We start from the raw sequence: 22,394 nt of genomic DNA, 5'->3' as shown, positions 1-22,394 counted from the left end.
CTTAAACTCAGTTCCGGACATTCAGTAAGTACAATGGCATTTCACAGTCAAATAAAATGACCCAAACATCTACAGAATTCATGTGCGCTGCTGAAATGTGTCGCTATTCCACCAGGTTGGCTCCTTTCAGCTCTTCGTTGATGGATACAAGGATGCAGATTTCTGGCTGCGGAGATTTGAAGCGGAGCCTCTGCCTGAAAACACCAACCGTCAGCTCCAGCTGCAGTTTGAGCGGCTGGTAGTCCTCGATTACATCATCAGGAACACAGGCATGTAGTCACTCTGCTCAGCACTGTCAGGGCTGGCTCATCATTATAATGAGAGATGTTTTATAGAATAGATATTGTTATCAATATCTTGTCATTCAGTCAACCACAGTCATGAAGTCCTCCATAGCAGCTTTTCTCTGGTTATATGCTTTGTTTGACTTTGAGTCTTTTTTCTATTTTTTTGGTATTATAGACAGGGGAAATGACAACTGGTTGCTGAAGTATGACTGTCCCATGGACACTGTTGGGAATAAGGTGAGGAGACACAGTTTTTTTGTATGGCTGAATATGTGTTTATTTTACACCTCTATATTTATCTCTGTAGGACACAGACTGGGTGGTAGTAAAGGATCCCATCATCAAGCTGGCAGCTATAGACAACGGCCTCGCCTTCCCCCTCAAACACCCCGACTCCTGGAGAGCCTGTAAGCACATACCGTACATTGGCATTGTCTTTAACCAATCACTGCTCACCCCTCAGCAAGACTCAATTCATTCTTTAAAAAAAACAAAAAGCAATTCTCTTTTCAACAGTCTTGCCAGTGAAAGCATGTCATATATTTCTTTATTACCTATATTTTCTAGTTTATTGCTCTTGTTTTGGTCCCACCTCGATTGCATCCAAAGTCTCTTCAAAGCAATTTCATCACTGTATCACTGTATAAACCATCCAGCTCTTTACAAGCAGTCTACATAATCATTAAGACTCAGTTTCATTTTCCTATCAACAGACCCATTCTACTGGGCGTGGCTTTCCCAGGCCAAAGTTCCTTTCTCCCAGGAAATCAGAGAGCTGGTCCTGCCAAAACTCTCCGATCCAAATTTTATCAAAGACCTGGAAGAGGATTTGTATGAATTATTCAAGGTATGGGGTGGGGGGGGACTCAGATTCAGCAACATTTTTGTTCAGAATCAAGTTGTATTTATGTAAGGGAATGGAATGCGAGAATGTGGAAATGGATGCGAAAATTGAAACGGGAAGATGGAGAAGAGGATGACTCGGTTCTTCGGTTGTAAACATTATGGATAACATATCGTCTACTGTGTCTCACAGAAAGACCCTGGTTTCGACAGAGGACAGTTTCACAAACAAGTAGCCGTAATGAGGGGGCAGGTGAGTTAGCCCCTCTCTTCTCACAACATGTTTTTCAGCAGTGTGACATGCAACTTACTGTTGTTACTAGCATGAATCCACGCATAGTGTTTTCGTTTTAAACATACTTTTTCTTTTTTATCCCAAGATCCTGAACCTGTGCCAAGCCATGAAGGACGGTAAAACACCCCTGCAGTTGGTCCAGATGCCCCCAGTAATTGTTGAGACAGCCAGAGCACCTCAGAGAGCCAACAGTGAGTCCTACACACAGAGTTTCCAGAGCAGAAGACCCTTCTTCACTTGGTGGTAGGAGTGATGCCATGAGGAGGGACAGCAGGAAAGCCCGGAAACAAGCGAGGATTGTAGATGTGCAGATGGAAGATGGGGCAGAATCTGAGAGCGCAGGTTTTTTTGTCCTGAAAATGGAGATAATCATCATCCTCCCCTCTTCTCCTTATTGATGTTTTGGTTATGGATAGTGAGAAAGGCCAAAAGGGGAAGTATTTCACTACATATCTTTCCTGTTTGCCTCTGTGCCTTGCGTAGACGTCACTGGAGTAAGAACGCCTAAATGACGAAAATTCTGTACCTGCGTGAGAGAGAGAGATTTTCAGTGCGGTGTCAGACTTTTCTTTCGGACCTCCGGATGCATGTAATGTTTGCCCACACACATGCACACCAGTTAAAAGCCTCTCATGCTTTGTTTTTGGATGGGAGGTGTTGCATTCCATGTTTTTTTCTTTTTCATACCCCTCTGCCTTTTTAATATTCACTTGCATATTCCCTCCCACACCGTAAGAAAAGCCCCGGCCTGGTTAAAGCAGTGGTGCCACTCGTGAAAACCAGCATTTTATTTTTTAAACAAATGAGAGAAGTGTTTGGTGTGGTTAAGTCTCAAAGATTTAGGAACTGGGCTCCCATTGGTGTTTACACTGCGAACACAAGCCATGTGAACTGGTTTCACAGTTACTCATTGCGCCTCCTTGCTGCTTAGATTAGGATCTGAAAGTCATCTGGGGGTGATGTTGGTAAGCTGAGGCACTTTTGGTGAAAAACACAAACTGTCTGTTGTGCTGAGATAAGTATGTGTGGCTCCCCTAGTCTTTTCTTCTTCCACTGATAAGTTAATGATTGGTGAAGAAGATAAATTGTAAGTAAACAACAAAGTAACATCCTTCTGTACTGAACTGACCTGAATTGTATTGTGACAATGCACTGTATAATTTGTATGTAATATTTAATGATAGATTATAATTAAAACATACTTCATTAAGACAAATACTGGTATGTGTTTGTGAATGAGAAAAGTTTACAGTCAGACAACATGTACACTGGGTAAAAGTACCACTTTAGGTCATTTTAGAAATGTTATTATCAACAATAATATAGTCTCTAAAGCTGCTATAATTAACAGTTTTATATCAACAATGGATCAAATGAGTGTGTGCAGTGTGAAAAAAGTCACCTGTAGTGACAGTCTAGAGTCCTTCAGCTCTATGGAGGATTTCAGCCTGTTATGACTCATTGTTTTGGTTTTATGGCCTGCAAAGTTAGTGTGTTTGTGTAGTTTAGCCGTTCGCCTCAGCATTGTTTACTACTGTACACTACCTGCTTAGCACCAACTAGCAGACTGACACACTTAGCAACTAGCTGGTGAACATAGTGGAGTATTTTGCAGCTAAAGAGACAGATATTTCCTTTAGGAGTTGGCGGAGACCAAACATGGAGATGAAAAGATGGATAAATATTGGACTTACATTTGCCAAGTGATCAGAAACATAACTTCAGTCGTCACATCAACTTAAAAGTTGATGTTTTGTGTTTACCACTTGTTTCCTGTGCCCCCCCCCCCCTTTTTTTTAAAATTAATGGCATCTTCATTTAGAAGTTTATTTTAGTATTAAGTCACAAAAACACAAAACTTTCTCTACTACAAATGCTGTTAAAGTGATCTTGATCCAGTGTTCAATATCCTGCTACGATGATGGTGATAATATATCATGAGTTATCTGGCAATTGAAACACCAACTGCCCAGCCAATCACGTGTGCTTTGGAGCAGATACACATTTGAATTTCTGGACTATTCCCCAGATTTATTTCTTAATGCTGGTATCTAACATGCAGAGTACATATTAGCAGAAGGTGCTGACAGTACTAATAGTGTATGCCCTTTCATGTTGAATCAATCCTGTATTTTATGACGTCCGCTTCCACCACTGTGTTGAACACAGTTCAATCCATTCAGTCGTTGTTAGTGGATGATGCGGTGAAGGTAGCGTTCAGAGTGATTCACACCCTCATGTCCTGCCACACTTAACCTCCTCGAGGAGGGTTTAAAGGGGTTTTGGTTCTCTGAGATGTCTTCCTCAGTCGCAGACCGAAATTCTCCTGAACTGGGCCCTATGTCAGCCTCCTCATCCTCGACAGGGTAGCCGGTCAATGACTCCTCAATCCTGGAAGAAAGGGATGTTACTCTGGTTTGGCTGTTATGCAACTCTCACATACCTACTGTACATATTGTACTAAGAACATTGGACAACTTCAAATTCTGTTGATTTATTAATGCATGAATTCAGGTTGTGGAAACGATTTCTACTCTGGGATGGTTGGATGAAAAAGTCATAATTGTGCTTTTTTCCTCAGGCCACCGTAAAAGCCATTCAGCAACTGAAATAAAGGTGTAAAGGCCTATCAACATCACTTTAGACACTTGAGTAGGTTTGACAAAACCCTATATATTTAAACACAGCTTTAACTCGCAGCATTATGCAGAAGAAGTAAAGCTAGTGGATTTTAAAACCATATTATGAAGACAACAACAAGTCTACAACCATGCTAGTGGCTGTGACGATGTACTCAGGCAAAGTGGTGCTTTGAGCTAAGCTACATGCTCACATTTACAATGTTAAAATGTGGATGTTAAGAAGGTATATTGTTCACCATGTTCAAAATTAGTTGTGTTAGCATGCTAACATTTGCTAGTTAGCATTTACCACAGAATAAAATTGAGACAAATGGGAATGTTATTAGTTTTGCAAGTATGTGTACTGGACAAATGACAATTTATTTCTTCTTGAGGGAAAACTTGAATGTCTGCATCATATGTGAAGGCTTCCAGTAGTTGTTGAGATATTTTAGATAGGCTTTAACCAATTGTTGCAGAACGCCATTTTGATATTACAACACAGCCCTGTAAACTCACACCACCATTTTCCCATTCTGCGGCACTTCATTTCTCCTCCAGCAAATCTAATTTTGTCTCAGAGAGGAATGCCGAAAGCAAAGCGTCTGTGTCTTTGTGTGTGTGTCTGTGTATGTGTGTGTGTGTGGACACAGTCTTGAGTTTGTTGGTACTTGACAATTTACACACTGCATTTCAAGACGCAGAGTTTGGAGTCAAGTTAGACAAGCCCTTGCCACACTTACAAGTTCAATTGATTGTTTGTGTAAAATGACAGATGATTCATAAATAGGGACAGATAAAGATATTCAATATACTCCTCATCTATATAACACTTTTTACATCCTTTCTTAAACTTACTTGAGATAACCTGATGCTCTCAGCCCCTTGTGGTCTCGGTGTCCCTCCGCTCTGATACCAGATTTGTTCCTTGCTCGGACTCGGAGCCCCACCAAGGCCTGGGCCAGCCCTGCCTCTTCCATGCTGTCCTCCGCTTCCTCCTCCTTCGCCTCCTGTGCACCCTCTATATCTGCATCCATCCCTCGCCACACCAGCTTAGCCCGATGTTCAGCGTCTCTGTCTCCGGCTGTTCTAAACAGCCTGTGCAGCTGGTGCAGGTTGAGTCCTGTAAAGATGTTGGAGCATCCAGATTTCCGGCTTCGTTGATTGGAAAGTTTCCATTGCAGAGGCAGGCCATCCTCAGAGGAGGTGGAAGCTAGGGCCTCTGCCATATTGCGAAGGTGGAGCTTCCAGGTGGGGATTTAAGGACAGGAGGACAATTTTGGGGGAGGCGCAGGTGACAAGCAGGAAGGAAAGCTGAAGGGGGAAGAAAGAAGAGAGACCAAATTGGCTAAACTAAGAAGATCACAGCCAAAAAGGAAAGTTCAAGCCTTCAGCCAGCAGACAGATGTCCTTAGCTGCAGCCAAAAAAAAAAAAAAATATATATACACATGTATGGTATATGTATTTAAAAAATCTAGCGCTACTCCAAGAAGAGCAGGCCATGTCATTTTTAATTTTGACACATTATTTAATAAAGAATTTAAGACAGACTTCCCTGTCTGATGAAGTCTTATTTCATTATTCTTTCAGTTTAGCTGCCAGCTATTTTCTCATTTAATCACCCTAAAATATCATAGAAGTAGTGTAAATGTTCATCCCAATTTTTATAATCAAGTTGACATTCACAAACAGTCCAAAACCCAAATAAATGTAATCTAATATAATAGAAACACATTTTCAGTTACGTCATATTAAAATAGCCACTAGCACCAACTCATGTAATTTCCCATTCACATCAAATTAACCTTTAAATGTATTTATATGTGTTTATTTCATCCATTAAACACACAGGAAATGTATTGCAAACAGCAAATTTCAGGTCCTCAATGAAAAGGAGCAGAAAAAAGATTCATCTTATATAATCTGCCTCTCTTTCACAAAATATACATTAACTTGCTTCCATATGGTGGCTGATTTTGTTTACGGCTCTCTACTTTAGCAAGAACATTTGTTCACATCGGGTTACAAATAATTTAAACCAAACAAATAAAATCTCAAAATGATTTGAAACATTGGTAGAAGGTAGAATAAGGTGAGTGCTTACCTTCCAGTCTGTAGTTTGAATGAGACAAACTGTAACCATGCACAGACAGACAGTCTGCTCACTGAACCAGCATCCAAACTACAACCTTCACACACTAATCCAAAACTGACCCACTTCCAACCAGTGCGTCAGTGGCGCGCAGGGCAGCGGGGCCGAACGGAATAATCAAAGAGTAATCCATTAATGACGTCAGCGCCAAATTGCACACCTATAGGCAAGAGCCTGTTAGAAAAGAAAGACAAGAAAAACAAACAGGAACCAGCAAGAGCAAATCCAAGACAGAAAGGAGCCAAAGCTGCTGCTACAACTCATCTGGTTTTAATTACATTACACACAGGTGGAAAAGTCAAAGGCAAGGCAAGGCAGCTTTATTTGTATAGCACGTTTCGGCAACAAGGCAATTCAAAGTGCTTTAAATAAAATGTTAAAGAGCAGTTAAAAACTATTAAGAAATTAAAAGCAGATAAAATATGAGAACAAAAGTAACAAAAGTAAGAAAATAAACATTATTTATCTCCAATATGACTTCTAGCTCAATCTCAAATGAATTGAGTTGAATTAAAAAAATCTTTGAAATGTAGTGGAGTAGAAGTGACATTAAGTGACACAAAATCAAAATTATCAACTAAATAGGCCTACATTACTATACTTATTTCCACCATTGGAAATCAGGCTAAGTCTTATTGTGTTTCTTTTCCCTCCAGTGATGCCATATTGTAGCCTACCGTCTGTACCTGGCACTTTACTATCCCAAAGCCAAATACGTTTGCAGTCAGAGCACAAATCCACAATAAAGATATACGCCCCATCAATCCATCGTCTCTGGGTTGTTATTGTAAATGAATGATTAATATATTCAATTAGGTATGACTGCATTTTTCTTTATAACGATTGGAAGTTCAGACGTGGACACTGAACTCATCAAAGCTTGTTGTTGTCGTTTCCTATTGCGCCTGAAGGCAACTTAATCAAGATCAGATCAATTAACAGGTGTGTTGTAGGAGAGCGCTCCTGTTAAACGCGCGTGGTTCCGCCCCTAAGTCATCAACGGTCGTTTCTCTTGTCTCGGAAGCAGATAAAGGCTTTTGTCTTAATAAAAGCAAACATGAGTGGGCTTTTTTCTGGACTGCTGAGAGCTCTACGGGCTCTTGCTCCCAGAGCAGATGTGGCGATTCAACGAGCCCGTTATATCCATGGCCGACAACCTAAAGATAACATTGGGCTGGCGGTAAGTTTACTAGCTAGTACTAGTTTATTAGCCCTGCTATGTCTTCCAGTATGCTAGCTAGCTGGGACATTTCTTGAATTTATAGCTTTTTCCTGACAACTTATTTCAGAATCATTTTATAAATGACCGAGGCCTACCTCTGTCCTGCAGGAATCTATGTTCGTGTTGACTGTGTTGACTGTGACCGTCCTCGGACCTTCTGGTTGGATACTTGCCCACTTGGACTATTATAAAACCCGGGGCTGAGAAACACGCCAGTAAAACTGTCATAGCCAACACGTGTTAAATCTGGTATGCCATTTGAACATTTGGTCCGTTTTGTTAACGCAATAATAAATGTAAGTTTTTCAACTGAACTTGGTCAGTTATTTTTTTAAATCAACCGGTGCAGTTGCAGCCTCTCAGCAGTAGGTGTCAGACTCTATTGCCGGAAGTGAAACCTCTGTCTGCTTACAAACAGGCTGGATGCATTTTAAAGACCGTTAACGAGGCTATATCGCCACAAGATATCCATAGCTAAGAAACCCTGCTATCCGTAGGGAGTTTATATTACCAAAAAACGGCACCGAGTTAAAGTACATTTGAATGTACCATGAAGCCGCAGCTGACTGGTACAACAACGCGCCTTAAAGCAGCTGGACCTGAGGCTGATCTGGCTCTGCAAGATGAGCTTATTGCAGCGATACATGGAGCATTTGAAGTGGCTGTGGAGATCGCAGTTCGTGAGGTGACAAAGCTTGTAGGTCGCGCGACAGCCGACGTCTACGAAGAGATGCGACAAGAGAACGAGTCCCTCAAACAAAGACTGCAGAGAGCCGAAGCTATGCTGGACTCTTCGCGTAAGGAGGAAAGATGTGCCAGCTTTCCTAAAACGAAGCAACTCCAGAATGCCAACAAACCTACAGCTCAACAGCCTCCCCTACAATACAATCACAGCCCAAATCCCAAAGTAGGCAGTTGCATGGGGATCAGAGGTGACTCTCCTCCTGCAGGTCCCAGTCATGCACACCAGCCTTCTGACCCCCAGCATGAGGAGCAGGGATCAGTCCAGCATCTCAGTGATGTTGCTTCAGAGAAACAAGATGATGGGTATGCTGTTGCTTGTGATGCTCTGACCAAAGGTATGTAGCAATTTCCTGTTAGATCACTTTTATATCTTAGGTATGTACAATAATTATAGTAGAATATCCTCTGTGCACAGTTCATGTTTGGGGCTGACTGTTTTCCACACATTATGCAGACACAAATGCCAAATTGTATTAACATGTAAGTTACAGTCAGTATTACTAAAGTGCAAACCATTCACTTCATTGATTCATTGACCAGCAACATTGTGGGATTTTAATTCATATTACAGCAGGGTTAATTTAAAGAAACTTTACACATGCATTTTTATTTGAGATGCTGCAGTTCACGTGCAGACCACCCAAAAGTTAGAGTTGTTTTGTTTTTAAAGGACTGGTAGACCAGATTCCAAAAACGGCAGGGTTTACATTTTTATGATGTAAATTGAGGGAGCAAAAGCAAAATTGGCTCAAGAAAATCTGTAGCCCGTATCGGTCATCGACTAAGGCTGAAGAAAGAAAACTGCACTAAAATCCATATCGGTCGATCCCTAATTTATACATAGTGTAGAATGTAGAAATGCTTTTGGAGAATCAGCTTTTTCAGTCAGAGCCGCGTATGGACTGCAGGATGCATGTGGCTTACCGTTTTTGTTGTGCATGACCCCTATTAAACAAACTGTCACTGCATGTACACTCTGATCCTTTGTTTACAGAATCCAGCGAAGAGATCTCCCGTGTAGCGGTGAGGGTAGAAGGCATTAACCCACCATGTCTAGACCTCGCAGCTCAACACCACAGCTCGCCACCACTTCCCAGCGAGGATGACAAGTCCACTTTTGAGCATGTTATGATAAAGCGGGAGAAGCCAGAAGAGGGAGGGGATTCGGCATGCTGTTTGGACTCGATCAAAATGGAGGATTTTAGCATGGAGGATTTTAGCCCGGAGTGTATGTCGGCGGTCCAGTCCAAAATGCTGGATGAGTGGAAACCAGAAGTGCTGGATATTCAGAGCCAGGACTCAAATGCTCCTCTGTCCTGCAGCAAGCTGGCTCAGGGTAAGAAACATCCATATGACTCTTCTGTCATGTTTTTTATTCTCTTACTAAAACTCAATCAAGTTTTTAAATGTAAATGACATGAAAGTGAAAAACATTCAAGTTTCCTTTAGTTTACCCCCCCCCATGACCACTAACCTCCACAGCTATTTCATCCCTTTCTCAGAGTTCCCAAACATCTTCCAGTTGGCAGAACCAGCTCCCGTCCCAGAAGCCTCTCCACAGGTCTATGGAGTCCGTGTACGGACCAGCCGCAATCTCGGCCACACCCACACCAACCTCTACGCCTGCAAGTCCTGTGGCCAGACATTCCCCCTGCCCAGCTTGCTGCGGCGGCACTTTGGCCAGTGCCAGCAGAAGCTCCAGCAGTGTCTTCAGCAGCCCGTAGATGCAAGCAAGAGGAGCCGAGTGCAGCTGTACCCACCAGGCTGCAGCCCCTTCCGCTGCACAGAGTGCAACCGAGAGTTCAACCGCATGGAAAACCTCAAGACTCACCTTCGCATCCACACGGGAGAAAGGCCGTACACCTGCTCAGTGTGCTCAAAGTGTTTCCGTCACTCTGGGGCGCTAACCAGGCACTTCCGCATCCACACCGGAGAGAAGCCATACATCTGCGGACAGTGTGGGAAGTCATTCAGGAACTGTGGCGGGCTAAAATTCCACCAGCGTTCACATAGCAAACAGTAATTACACTTTTTTATGTAGGATAAAACCAGCTGATATTATGTAATATGTTTGAATGAATGTATATGTAAAATTGAATTACTTAATGGCTAATATCAGATTTTAAAATATCAACAGCTCTCCTATATTGGTCTAATCTTAAATGATAATGTTAGTTAATAGGTGACCATTTTGTAACAGGGACTCTTGTCTATACTGTTTCAACTAACAGGTCTTCTTTAAGATCACAGGTTATGCTCTCAACCACAAAGTAGCATCTCAACAAGTTATAGGAACTGTCAAATGCATCATATTAAGGTCAAACCAGAAATGATTTTGCTACTGAAACAAATACAATTTGTCTGAGTGATGTTCTATAAATCATTGTCCTCATCAGTAAAAACTGACAAAGTAGAAATGCAAAATATAGATACAGTAGCTATGTGATCGGCCACTACTCTATACAATGGCTCTGTAGCACATATGGAATGTGTGGAGTCTTTTAGCGTGATTCAAAGTGATTTTGATTATTGACGAAAATCTGTTATTCATGACAACTTTGTTTATCTAATTGTTTGTGTGCCCGATGTATCCAAATAAGCATTTCATTTTGACTACACTGAAACATTTTAATTAAAAGTGTGAGTTTGCTGAAGTGAACAAATTGTTTTATCAACATGGAAGCATACTATAATTTCAATGTTTGATTTGGTTATATGTGGAAAGTAACAAGAGCATTTATTCAAGACACTGGTAGATGCATCCAGGTCCAGATGGAAAACAGCCTCTGCAGAGTCCCAGTTCACTTCACAAAGTTGGTTGTTCAATGTTGACAGCGTGTGAGGTGGAGGAAAGGTGATCTGTGGGCATTCAAATTGCCAGTAAAGGGTGACAAAGCTTTACATACATTACATCACTGTTGTGAAGGTAAATATGGTGCAAAATGTGAGCATGTAGATTTGATGTGAGCACTTGAATATGATTTAGGAGCTTGTAGAGAAAAATCTGTACTCGTATTTTACTCCAGACTAAGTCTACAGGTACGAATTGTTTTGCACCAAATGTATTGCAAGAAGTGTTGCAAACATTTTTTATTTTATAACGAGCTCTCAAATCAAATTCTACAAGTGCTCCCATCACATCTACGTGCTCTCAAGTTTTGGAAATACAGCTCACCTAAACTCTGGTGCACTTGTAGTTCCCAGGACCTTGCAGTCAGTCACATCAGTTCTCAAAATCTGCATAATCAACATTCTACAATCCAGGCAGTAACCACTGAGAAAATGTACCGTAAAGACTGGCGGGAAAATGTATGTGTTAAATACATTCAGACACTGGCAGAATTCAGATTTATTATTGTTTGGCAGGTAACTAATTTCCCTCCTTCCTGTCTCACTAAAATTCTCTCTCCCAGGTACACACGCACCCACACTAAAAGTTTGTATTAATCATCAAGCCTCTTCAAATGTTCACCAGCTGAACACAGCTTCTGTCTTGTGGAGGACGAATTGCACCCAAATTACATGAACAGCACTTAAACCCATGAGCTTGATTTTAAATGCGTTGCTTATTGCTGTGCGAGAATGTGTTGCACTCCCTCAATCCCAACCCTGGCCTCCCTCTGCCCTGCTGGAGTGTCCTCCAGCTGTGCTCTTTTCTAATGGCTTCACTGCTTTCAACAGGTAGAATAGTTACTAGGTTATTAAAGTCCCCCTTCTACATTTCCAGATGTGTTTTGCTAATTGCTATTTCAGTTTCTTCGGTGCTCATCTAAGTTTAAAGTGGCATAATTTTTTTTTAACAATATGAGTTCCCCCAGTCGCTAGAAACGGTGATAGGTGTAAACCGAGCTCTGGGTATCATGCTCCACCTTTTGAGAAAATGAAAGCTCAGATGGGCCAATCTGGATTCTTGCTCCTTATGAGGTCATAAGGGGCGAGGTTACCGCCACTTTCTCGGGTTTACCCACCCATGAGAGAGACATCATGGCCTTCAAACTAGCAAAGTGGCAGTTGGTCAAGACCACACCCCCAGCCTCCACTTTGCCCTCTCTCTCTTTGGCCCAACCATGATGTCTCTCCTCCTCAAAAGCTACAGACTTAGAAATGGCACATACTGAGGGAAGCTCATTGTGGGACAGGATAAATTGACTGTAATTCTGCACCAAGCCTGAATTTTGGGAAAGAGACTGCAGATATGGTATCAGGACACCACTAATGTCTATATTAAAGCATCCAAAGAGCATCATGTCATGGGACCTTTAAGGACCACATAGAAGCAAGATTTTGTGACAATGCAGCTGGTATAAAAGCCAATCATGGTGCAATAAGAAACTTGATGTGGAAACTTGAAGTCTCCAGCGCACATACAGTGAAAATGTAAGGGGAAGTAGGAGATATTTTACTTTTCAAACTACCATGGAAAAGGAGGTAGCCTAAATGCAGTTGCATGTTTTTAAACAAGGTAGCTTAATTGAAGTATTTAAAAAAACAAAGACACATTATTTCAAGCAGAATAGGCCTTTGGATAGTCATTTTAATTTATATTACATATATTTAAGTCCTCCACACTTAGGAAAGCCCACAGCTGCAGCCAGAAGAGCTCATCCTACTCTGTGATCGATTGTCTCAGACATTTGCCACTTTTCTACAGTCGATTATTCGGCCTGGATTAAATAAGGAAACGACGTTCTGAGAACAGAGCTAGCAAAGCCTGCTAGGATAAGCAGCCAAACAAAATATCTGCTTTAACCGTTGGTTTTCTCTGCAGACCACCGGGCAGTTATATAAACCGCCTGGTTTTGACAGGTTAATGCTCACGCAGGAGGGCTGGCTGCTGTCATGTTGCCCGGACCGGTTGAATTTGGAGGCTCTTCCTTCCTCCGGGCTGACGATGTCGGTGGAACTCGCTAGTTACGCCTGAGCTTATCCGCTGCTGCTGCTTCACAAGTTGGCTGTTGTTGGACACCCAGCTCGTGGTATGTTATCTCCGTCATAACCAGCAGATAATAGAGGCTGGGCTGAAGTAAAAACAGTAATGTCTCTGCAGCGTCCTTCTTTCAGCCAGTCAAGTAAACTTTCCTGTTTGACAGCAACTCACAGGCCACAGCACCGAGTGCTGGTTTAAGTACTCTTATTTTTACAACACACTCTTATTTTTACTCCCCGCGACTGTTTACTCTCACGGTAAATATATTCATAATTGAACACATTATTGCTAAAGGACCATGGCCAGGAATGAAGTGCATAAGAAAAAAACTACATTCAATGTTTCATGTAATGATTACTTGTGTTGAAGACAAAGTACAGTAGTCAAAGGTGCTTTGTTGAAGACTGTATTAGGTAGGACACCTGCTAGTATGGTCACTTTAAAAAAGATTATCTTGACCATAACATTTACAGTTAATTGCACCCTACTAGTCCCCTGCCAATACACTGATGCTGTCAGAAGTACTCACACATAATTGTAAACATAACTTTATCTCAATCTGATAACTTTTAATACGTTTAATTAAACTTAAATCGCCTACTCATTCTTGATGTTTTATGTATTCTTTTGCAAATTAGGTCCAAAAACAAAATACATAACATACAGCACAGTTAATCAGTGGTTACTGAAGCGTATTCCCCTCTCAAAGGCCTTATCTTCTTCTTGGGCAATAGTTGTAGTCAGAACACAAGACAATCTCATCCCAGTTAAAAAAACAAACAAACATTGGACACAGCACATGCTATATAAAAATACTATATGCTGGTCATATAGCCTACAAAGGACAAAACTAGCAAACAAACAAAAAGAGCATAATAAGCAAAAAAGAATCTCCATCATCACAAAATAAAAGGTAGTATACAAATTCATAATGTTGCATGTCAATTTAGTTTTTTCTTTTCTTTTTCACCCCCCACCAAATGGGTCTTTATGTTTACAGCCTACTCCTGATTAACAGAAAACAGCATAGAGAATAGCTTTTCTATAAATGTTGCCTTTGCAAAAAAAATAGTCTGTTATTGTCATTCTTTATTTATATAGTACAATTATATTCAATACCTATTTCCTAGCCTCTGCTGTTGTACAAGCACCAGGTCAGCATGGTCAAATAGAGCTTGTGTTGCACCCGTAACCACACCTGATTTTGATGTTATGGTTTACTGACACACGCCGGTGTACACTTTACTATCACTGCAGCAAGATTCTCTTAAGTTGCTTTTAATGAAGCAATCAAAGGGTTTAGCCTCCCTGGCCTGATAATAGACTAAGTTGCCATGTGACTTCATCTTGTGAGTGTGACTGAGAGGTCTTGAACAGGGCTATGGTCCCCGGACTCCTTCCTGCCTTCTGAACAGACTGTTTCAATCTCTCATTCTCCTGTCTGCCATTCTGGTCTCATTGGGACTAAATACTGAAATTGGTTTGACAGGGTCCAGAGTATATCTCTTATGGGGGCTTTAAAATTAACTTCTGTATTTTTCACTGTCAATTCACCATCTAAATTCTGCCTGCTTTCTTTTTGTCACTCTTTACAGGGATGATGATGATGCACGGCTTGGCCCAGGACCCCTCACATGGTGCAGGGGAAGGGGGGGAGCTGGCACACACATCATCTAAAGAGACCTCCGGGTCTCCAGAGGCCTCTGAGTTGGGGAGCCCACGGAGTACACACAACTTTGACCTCCTTAACATGGTGGTGTCCTATAAGAGAATGGCCCTGTTTCTAGAACCAGCTACAGATGCATTGGAGCTGATCCGCTTCTTGCTCGGGTGTGTATGCGTGTTTGTCTGCCTGTTTGAGCATCGTATGGTATCATTGGTTTTGGCCTTGCATTGTGATTGCAGTAAAAAATTAAATAGTATAAACATTCAAGATTATCTGTTTCTTAATCCCTCAGATGGAAGATGCCCCTGTGCTCTCTGCTTGCCTGGATGTTTCTCAATGTCTTCTTCTGCACTGTAAATGAAGGTAAGATCACTCACTATATTACTCATATTGATCCAGTTGTTGGTTTTGTGTTGTAAAAGCCACTTGAATCATTTATTAATTAACTGTCGTGCCTGCTTCTCTGGTATCAGTGGGTTGGATCACGGTGGGTGTGGTGGCGGTGGCAGCTCCTGCGGCCCTGGGTTACCTGCAGGACAGGTGTGGGGGCAGAGCCTCAGACGCTGAGCTCCACAAGAGACGCTTTTACACTGTGCACCGCAGGGACCTGCTGACAGTGCATCTCACCAAACAGGAGGCCATGCTGGAAGTCAAAGACCTGTAAGATGGACACTGCATGGGATGGGGTTATGTGCTGCAGGGCCACCTAATGATTATTTTCATTATTCGTTAGTCCTTACTATATAAAATATCAGAAAATTGCCACAAACCTAAAATAGTTTTAATTCGTTACCCCGTAAGACAATGATAAAACGGCAAATCATCACATTTGAGAAGCTGGAATTGATAATGTTTTTATATCTGTATATTTTTGCTTGGAAAAAAAACTACTTGAACCGTATCAGTTATCAAAATAGTTTCCCATTTATTGTCTGTCGATTGACTATTGCATTATTTGAGTCATTGTTTCAGCTCTAGTGTGCTGTATGTATGTGTGGCACACATATAATAAAAGACAAGAAGAGCTTGTCTATATGTGGTGTTTTGGCTGTTTAAAACACACATGTTGACTTGTTGCAGTTACTTTTGTAAACACTTGTTCACTTGTTCACATTCAGAAATGCTTAGGTACTCTGTGGAGTTTTCATTGTAAAAATAACAAACTTGTTTCAATGTTATATAATAAGTATCCTTGAGGCCTTATTCATTCCCTACCTCATAAAACATTAGCATCACGCTCATGCTGTTCATGTATAGGTTGAAGTGTAATTTGTTCTGCAATGTTCATGTTGGTGGGTGTGCTCATGTTTGTTGTTTTCACAAGGTTGAAGCACCTGGATGACATGCTGTCCTTTGCCTGCCTGTTAGCAGAAACCTTTTACAAGGTCCTGTACTGGGATAATCATACCCAGTCATCAAGGTCTGCATCTCCTCACACACAAACACACACACACACTGAGTATGAGCTGACATTTATAATATCTCCTACATATCTCCTTCTAGGTTCTATGGAGGTATGTTGATATTGGCTTGCCTGCTCTACATCGCTCCACTGGGCTGGGTGTTTGCTGGGCTCAACAGCGCAATCTTCCTGTGGAACAGAGACTTCTGCAGAGGTTCGTTCATCCTGTCTGGACGGCGCAAGGCTCAATACAACACTAGCTCTGATTAAGAGAGGAAAGCTAAAGTGTTGTTTATCCTGTGGTTCCAGTTTTGTTGGACCTTACAAAGCTGATCCACATGGGCCAGAACCAGGCCTCGGAGAGAAAGTGTGTAGAACAAGAACACGGCAACCTGTTGGACAGGACCCCCACGCCAACTAGTCTGGAGGTGAGAGGAGTGAGCATGGTGGAGAAAAGTGTGTCTGGGTTTGAATACGGAAGGAATTAACAATTGTGTTTACATTAAAATCAACTGTGGCTGTAACCTTTAGTTTATTCCATACTGTGTGTTTGTGTTTGTGTGTTTGTTTGTTTGTGTGCATGCGTGCGTGCTTGTGTGTCTGTGTGTGTTTGTTTGATGACAGGACCTTACTCCTGGCAGTGTAGAGGAGGCTGAGGAGGCAGAGCCTGATGATGAATTTAAGGATGCCATTGAGGTAAGTACCACTCTAAACCAAATTGTACATTTTACAGTCATGTTTTTTTATGTCTGTCTGTCTGTATTTACAGAGTACATCCTTCTCATTCTTGTGCATGCAATATTTTAGCAAATTATGACAATATTTTACACAAAAGTCTAATAGGATGAAGTAATGACAATTTATACCTCCAAGGTCAACTTCACTGTGACATCATAATGTTCTGAAAAACACTTTTCTGGCCATTATTCAACGGCAAAACTCAGGAACCAAGTGGGAGATTGTGTGATCATATTTCACATTTAGTCAAACAATAAATTGGTGACACTAATCTTGGGTACCCACCTTAAAACTGTGGTCCCTGTTTGAATCTTCTGTGCTGCCGGTTGAAGATGTGTGCGTCTAGGTTTCGTTAAAAAATACAAGATATATCTTTTTAATACATTGTTTCAAAGTCTTCATCACATTTATAATGTAAGTCTGGACAGACATGGATATTAGCTGCAACTTGACTGGTGACTGAGGCTGACAACCGCACAGTAGTTAATTGCGTTTTCCCCTAAATCTGTAAACTCCTCTATTACCATTGATATTCACCGAAGGGTTTATCTTTTCTGGATAGTAGATACCTTTTACTTCTTCCTAACCACCTTCCTACACTAGTCACTTTTGCGGGTAACAATTGTCCAATTTGTTCAACTATATTTGGCTTTAAGTACAATGACAATTGAAAGTCAATTAAGATAGAATGCCAACGGTAGACTTCAGTTAAGGTCTAGAGATGCTTCAAGGATGGTAAAGCAGGATGCACCTGGAGTGCCATTGCAAAGAGTTTCAATACTAATGTAAAGGAGAGGTTGCAAGTTTAGATTTTTATAGTAGAATTACATTTTTTTGGCTTATTCACTGTAGGTTTTTGTGTCTAGTCTGAAAAAAGTAAATGAAATCCATTTAAAATAAGATGATTGACTATGTTCTGAAGCCACGGATTAATAAATGTCACTGGCAAATTTAGGAAAAAAACTCTTCAGTACTTTTCAGTACACATTTGAACCACAATGGTTGGAGCTAGCCATGTATGTGAAAAAATCCTCTTTATGACGTTTGTCCTGTAACTTCCTGTTTCTTTCTGCTGTCCTTTGAACTCAGGAACATTCAGTTTCCATGCAGGTGAGTTCCCCCCCCTTCCGGTGCACTTCCACCCGGTAGACTCGAACTAAAGAACTACTTGACACGTGAACAACTACTTCATGTGTTGTAACCTTGTGTGAGGTTAACTTGTGGTGTTGCATGGTCTTGGTTATGTTCCTGTGTAATCACACACTGAATATCGGGGTTTGTGGGTAACATTGTTCTCATGTGTTGTTCTGCGTCCTGACAAGGAAACCCCTTTGGTCTTAGTGGTAAGTGGATTTCCCAGTGCCTCCCATCCATCCCCCACCAAGTGTTAGTTCCCCTGGCATGAGTTGTGTGATAGTGTTAGTAACACTTGAATTAACAGGCCCATGATTGTTGTCTCCAATAATCCCATTGTACAGTTTACTCATTTCTAGTCTGCATGACTGCCATTGTTCACCAGAAATATTGCATTAGTGAAATCAGCTTTTCTTTCCTCATGCTATTTTAGTAAGATGGACTCATTTGTGTGTTGCGGTGTTTGTGTGTTTTCTATGGGCCCCATCCCACATCCACAGCTATTCATTCAAGCATCTTCTGGGCCCTCCTGACATGTGGGCCCTGGGTGCTCAGTCCCCTTCTCCTTCTAAAGTTATAGTTGGGCCCTTTAAATTATGAAGTTGTACCAACTTGATTGCCTAGACATTGATTTCCAGAAAGTGGGGAATAAACCTTTACCTCTTATTTGGGAACATGTGGGTAGATGTATGGAGGGGTATTTCACAACAGGTTGTGTTATGTGTGAGATAACATGTAACAGGATGAAGAGAGCTCTTGCTTTAATAAAAACAGTCATGAAATATTGCAATATGATGTACAGCTTCAGCTCATAGATAACAGCTTCAGCTCCCCATCAGAAAGTGATGTCTGACAGCAAGGTAAAGTGGTGAAAATATCCTAAATATAGCCTTCACTTAAAAGGATACTTTGCAAACCAGCTTTGTGTCATAACACTGTGTTTACAGATATGGAGGGATACCTATAGTTTAAGAATTAGTTGTCATAGCTGTGGTATGTGGTTATCATAGCTCGAATTAAGCAGTCTGAATAGTTCCTAGCTGTGAAACTAATCCACAGTCCACATTATTTTCTTTCTCTAAGCTTCTTATGGAGTTTGGTGCAGCCATATAAGCATGCATGCCTGCATGTATTATTCCTGTAAATGCAAGTATTTTCCACCTTAGTCCATCTCCCTCATGGCCCAAGTACTTGCCATCATCATACTTGATTCATTTGCCAAACATCTATTAGACAAACTGGCTGAAATTCACAATGAACAGATTTGTATCCAATTTAGCCCTACCGCTGGGTTTGGCTCTGTTTCTTGGCCAGGTTTTCATACTATAAAAGACAAACTCCAGATTACACAGTATGTGACCTCCTTTTTCCTTGTCTCTCTCTCTCTCTCTCCCCCCTCCCTTCCTTCCCTCCCTCCCTCGCCCTCAGGAGGATGATGACGGGCCTCTTGGAGCTCCTGAGTATGACACCATTTCTGAAAATGGTCTCTTGAGCCGCAATGAACCAATACGCAGCAAGGTGTCTAAACTGACCGAGAAACTGCGTAAACGCTATCCCACCACCAGCACAGGTCAGTCTGCTGCTCTGACTCATCCGCTGGTTGGTTAGTCTCATACCGGAGCTCCAAACAGATGCTTTTTATTTTTCATAATACCATTTCTCTCTTTTTCTTCAAAGGCAACTGCTCTAGCTGCAATGCCGTCTTCTCCGTGCTGAAGAAAAGGGTGAGACTGAAAAACTTGCCACAAGAATGAGGATATATTTAGGCAGCTCAACATCATCAAATTTTGTTTTGTCCTCCTGTTCTATTGTCACTTGCTTCAACACAATGTCCATGTGTATTACAGAGGAGCTGCAGTAACTGTGGCAACAGCTTCTGTTCCCGATGCTGTTCCTTCAAGGTGCTGAGATCTTACATGGGAGCAACAGGTGAGAAGGGAAAATGTAAATTATGGTTTTAATTTTTTTGGACCGATTATAAAAAAATGCACAACTGTTGCATCATTTCACATTACATTATCCTGTTTGTTTTTCTCATACTCATTTGTTCTTTGACTTATGATGCTATTCTTTCCTTTTTTTCTCTTTTTCAGCTCCAGAGGCCCAGAGAGAGACTGTGTTTGTTTGTGCTGCCTGTAATTCCTCTCTCATCAAGTTACAATGAGATTGCATGTCTTCCCATTGGCCAGTTGGAGGCCTCCTCCAAGTTACTGAAACCCTAACACATACCTTGGTTTTTAAGTTATGGCATTTACATCTGTCAAAAACCCACACCCCCAACCCATGTCTTTGGTAGTTGCAGCCCTACTTGGCTACTTGTGTTGCTTATGGGACTTCCACTGTAATATGCTAAATCTTTCCTGTTTGACACTCAATGAAGAACTGGACCTTATGCATCAATGAGACTTGCCACAGTGCACAGTGGCTCCAAAATCAAAGGTTGTTTTCCCTTTACTGAGCAGAGAGAGGTGCAAAGCAAGCAGGGTGGAGGCCATGAATGGGCTAGTGGTTTATAAGCCTTCAATGATTTTGCTTTCACATGCTTTGCCTCGCCATAAGGTTGATTTCACTCGAATGTTTATATATTCAGCCCTGTGTAGCAGTGTATGTCTACTGTAATGCTGAGAGGACTTTTTTGTACGAACAAAACTGAGGCAGAGTATAAATATGGCATGTTTTTTAAAGTGGTGATGAATGCAATGGTTTAGTGTGTTCAGATGAACAAAAATAATAGACATACAACCAAAAGAAGTTCCACATTTGGCTTTGATTGCCATCATGTGTGCAGGCTGGTCAGCCAGGCTTGTTTGCTGTCCACCAATACACTTTGACCCGCAGCTTCTCAACAATGTTATGTAATTTGGAGTATGAAGCTAATGGAGCTTACTATTCCCCTTATCTATTCATAAAGGGAATAGATATGACATGCCACAAAACAATGGTTACTCTGAAACTGAAAATGCATGGCCTGCAATGAATCACGTTACATTTCTGACAAGTTGCCAGAAAATACGGTTTAGCGGACCAGCTCGGTTTAATTGTAATGATCAAATTGGTGCTTCATTTTGGTCGTCAGTGTTCCTGTTATGACGTCAGATTTTTGGAGTATAGCCGCATCCTAGAAGTAAAAAAACTACTACACGGCCGCGAAGCCTGGGCTTTTCCTTTAACTGGATCCAAGTCGACTCAACTGGATTAAAGTTGATTAAATGGACTGAGCAACCAGCTGAACTCGTCGTCAGAGCCTCACACTCTTGCAAGCAGGACTTAAAAGAATTGATGTGGAGGCCTTATAACCCTAAGGGTGGATTGTGGTGGAAGGTTGTTTTAATCATGATTCAGACACAGATGATTGTAATAGTTTGCATTGCTTTTATTATAATCAGATACAAACTGTTACTGTAACGGTTCTACTATATCTAATATATTTAATTTAAAACTCAAGAAACTGCAAGTAATTATTTTCCCTAATGATTAAGTCTGTATATATTTCTGTTATTTTGTGGATGAGATATTGAATTAAACCCTGTGATTTTAAACTTTAACTTAAAGTGGTATGGTCCCTCTTCTGGTGTCTTTGTAAGTATGGAAACAAAGAACGGTCATAATAAAAACACATAATAAAAGCAACTGAATACTCAATTGTAGGACTCAACCACAATCTTCAGTTCCCTTCAGATCTGTAGAGGGTATGAGTCTCTTTCAGGCCATTGTTTTGGTTTTTACTGCCTACAACTTGTGTCACTTTATTCTCACCGCTCTCAGCTGTTTTTAGCTGAAGAAGCTCTGATAAACCCAACTGTACACTACCTGCTCGGTACCAAACAGCTGAAGGACACAGTTACTAGCTGGTGAACATAGTGGAGCATTTAGCAGCTAAAGCGCCAGATATTTCTGTTAGAAGTTAGAAGCCCCTAACCCAACTAAAAGAGAGAGAACATTGGACTTACATTCTCCAGGTGGCCAGAAATACAACTCCAAATGAATGATGTCTGGTAGATATGTAAATAGGCATCTATTTTCTAAAAAAATGAACATAAGTCAGTGTAGCCAGTTAATTAGTTAATGTAAGCCTATAATGTAAGTCTATCAGTACTTTGCTCCCAGAGATAGGCTTACCCTATTCAGGAAAAAAAAAAGTGTGAACAATGAATTAATTGCTGAATTCTATTTTTCTGCTTCAGTTTTAGGATTATTCTTAGGTTTCTGGTATTGTGCATGCTGGCTCACTGTCCAGTGTCATGGTTTACAGGGACACTTGAATAGCACAGAGCCATTTACGTTACTTACGCCTAAAAGCTGAATTAAAATTAAACACTGTACTTGTGTTAGCCCCTCCTCTCTCTCTCTCTCTCTCTCTCT

At 41.2% G+C, this 22,394-nt stretch overlaps 4 protein-coding genes and 1 long non-coding RNA gene across 10 annotated transcripts in view; 4 read left to right on the top strand and 1 right to left on the bottom strand.

The window, feature by feature from the left end:
- pi4k2a (phosphatidylinositol 4-kinase type 2 alpha) overlaps positions 1–2,641 on the top strand; it is a 5,400-nt gene extending 2,759 nt beyond the window's left edge. For both annotated transcript variants that reach the window (XM_034895974.1, XM_034895984.1), the window contains exons 4-9: positions 116–269; positions 463–524; positions 595–694; positions 1,001–1,134; positions 1,324–1,383; positions 1,511–2,641. In XM_034895974.1, coding sequence (XP_034751865.1) covers positions 116–269; positions 463–524; positions 595–694; positions 1,001–1,134; positions 1,324–1,383; positions 1,511–1,672 — 672 coding nt within the window. In that variant the 3' untranslated portion in view covers positions 1,673–2,641. The remainder of the gene's footprint in view (positions 1–115; positions 270–462; positions 525–594; positions 695–1,000; positions 1,135–1,323; positions 1,384–1,510) is intronic.
- Positions 2,642–3,238: 597 nt separating this feature from the next.
- On the bottom strand, positions 3,239–6,365 carry avpi1 (arginine vasopressin induced 1). Its single transcript, XM_034896718.1, has 3 exons — positions 6,152–6,365; positions 4,905–5,360; positions 3,239–3,816 (listed from the first exon to the last, which is right to left on the bottom strand). Exons 2-3 carry the CDS (start codon positions 5,273–5,275, stop codon positions 3,615–3,617), a joined length of 573 nt encoding a protein of 190 aa, XP_034752609.1. The 5' UTR covers positions 5,276–5,360; positions 6,152–6,365; the 3' UTR covers positions 3,239–3,614.
- Positions 6,366–7,146: 781 nt separating this feature from the next.
- Positions 7,147–7,633, top strand: LOC117959605. Its single transcript, XR_004659973.1, has 2 exons — positions 7,147–7,379; positions 7,530–7,633. It is a non-coding gene; the product is annotated as an uncharacterized LOC117959605 (long non-coding RNA).
- Positions 7,634–7,665: 32 nt separating this feature from the next.
- si:ch211-284e13.5 (uncharacterized protein LOC793850 homolog) lies at positions 7,666–11,114 on the top strand. Its single transcript, XM_034895961.1, has 3 exons — positions 7,666–8,500; positions 9,160–9,501; positions 9,668–11,114. The coding sequence occupies exons 1-3, from the start codon at positions 7,972–7,974 to the stop codon at positions 10,186–10,188; spliced, it is 1,392 nt and encodes a 463-aa protein (XP_034751852.1). The 5' UTR covers positions 7,666–7,971; the 3' UTR covers positions 10,189–11,114.
- Positions 11,115–12,812: 1,698 nt separating this feature from the next.
- zfyve27 (zinc finger, FYVE domain containing 27) lies at positions 12,813–21,577 on the top strand. 5 transcript variants are annotated; one of them, XM_034896069.1, is made up of 14 exons: positions 12,813–13,142; positions 14,692–14,922; positions 15,051–15,121; positions 15,232–15,418; positions 16,083–16,178; positions 16,262–16,374; positions 16,470–16,588; positions 16,785–16,856; positions 17,988–18,008; positions 18,221–18,241; positions 19,461–19,602; positions 19,710–19,756; positions 19,880–19,976; positions 20,126–21,577. In XM_034896069.1, the coding sequence occupies exons 2-14, from the start codon at positions 14,693–14,695 to the stop codon at positions 20,194–20,196; spliced, it is 1,287 nt and encodes a 428-aa protein (XP_034751960.1). In that variant the 5' UTR covers positions 12,813–13,142; position 14,692; the 3' UTR covers positions 20,197–21,577. The 5 variants fall into 5 exon arrangements, with proteins under 5 accessions (XP_034751960.1, XP_034751979.1, XP_034751969.1 ...); XM_034896078.1 differs by having other exon boundaries at positions 12,814–13,142; positions 19,880–19,961; XM_034896088.1 differs by lacking the exon at positions 18,221–18,241.
- The last annotated feature ends 817 nt before the right edge of the window (positions 21,578–22,394 follow it).

Source organism: Etheostoma cragini, chromosome 2 (genome assembly GCF_013103735.1).
Source record: "Etheostoma cragini isolate CJK2018 chromosome 2, CSU_Ecrag_1.0, whole genome shotgun sequence".
NCBI lineage: Eukaryota > Metazoa > Chordata > Actinopteri > Perciformes > Percidae > Etheostoma > Etheostoma cragini.
Note: the sequence above shows the minus strand (reverse complement) of the source record. Positions and strands in the feature narration are given on the sequence as shown.

Excerpts from the sequence above, each read along its gene's own strand:
- avpi1 (XM_034896718.1), bottom strand. The coding sequence starts at position 5,275 with ATGGCAGAGGCCCTAGCTTCCACCTCCTCTGAGGATGGCCTGCCTCTG. Across the intron at positions 3,817-4,904 it reads AGAGCATCAGGTTATCTCAA|GATTGAGGAGTCATTGACCG; the intron begins GTAAGTTTAAGA and ends CCTTTCTTCCAG.
- si:ch211-284e13.5 (XM_034895961.1), top strand. The coding sequence starts at position 7,972 with ATGAAGCCGCAGCTGACTGGTACAACAACGCGCCTTAAAGCAGCTGGA. Across the intron at positions 8,501-9,159 it reads TTGTGATGCTCTGACCAAAG|AATCCAGCGAAGAGATCTCC; the intron begins GTATGTAGCAAT and ends CTTTGTTTACAG. Across the intron at positions 9,502-9,667 it reads CTGCAGCAAGCTGGCTCAGG|AGTTCCCAAACATCTTCCAG; the intron begins GTAAGAAACATC and ends TCCCTTTCTCAG.
- zfyve27 (XM_034896069.1), top strand. The coding sequence starts at position 14,693 with ATGATGATGCACGGCTTGGCCCAGGACCCCTCACATGGTGCAGGGGAA. Across the intron at positions 14,923-15,050 it reads CTGATCCGCTTCTTGCTCGG|ATGGAAGATGCCCCTGTGCT; the intron begins GTGTGTATGCGT and ends TTAATCCCTCAG. Across the intron at positions 15,122-15,231 it reads CTTCTGCACTGTAAATGAAG|TGGGTTGGATCACGGTGGGT; the intron begins GTAAGATCACTC and ends CTCTGGTATCAG.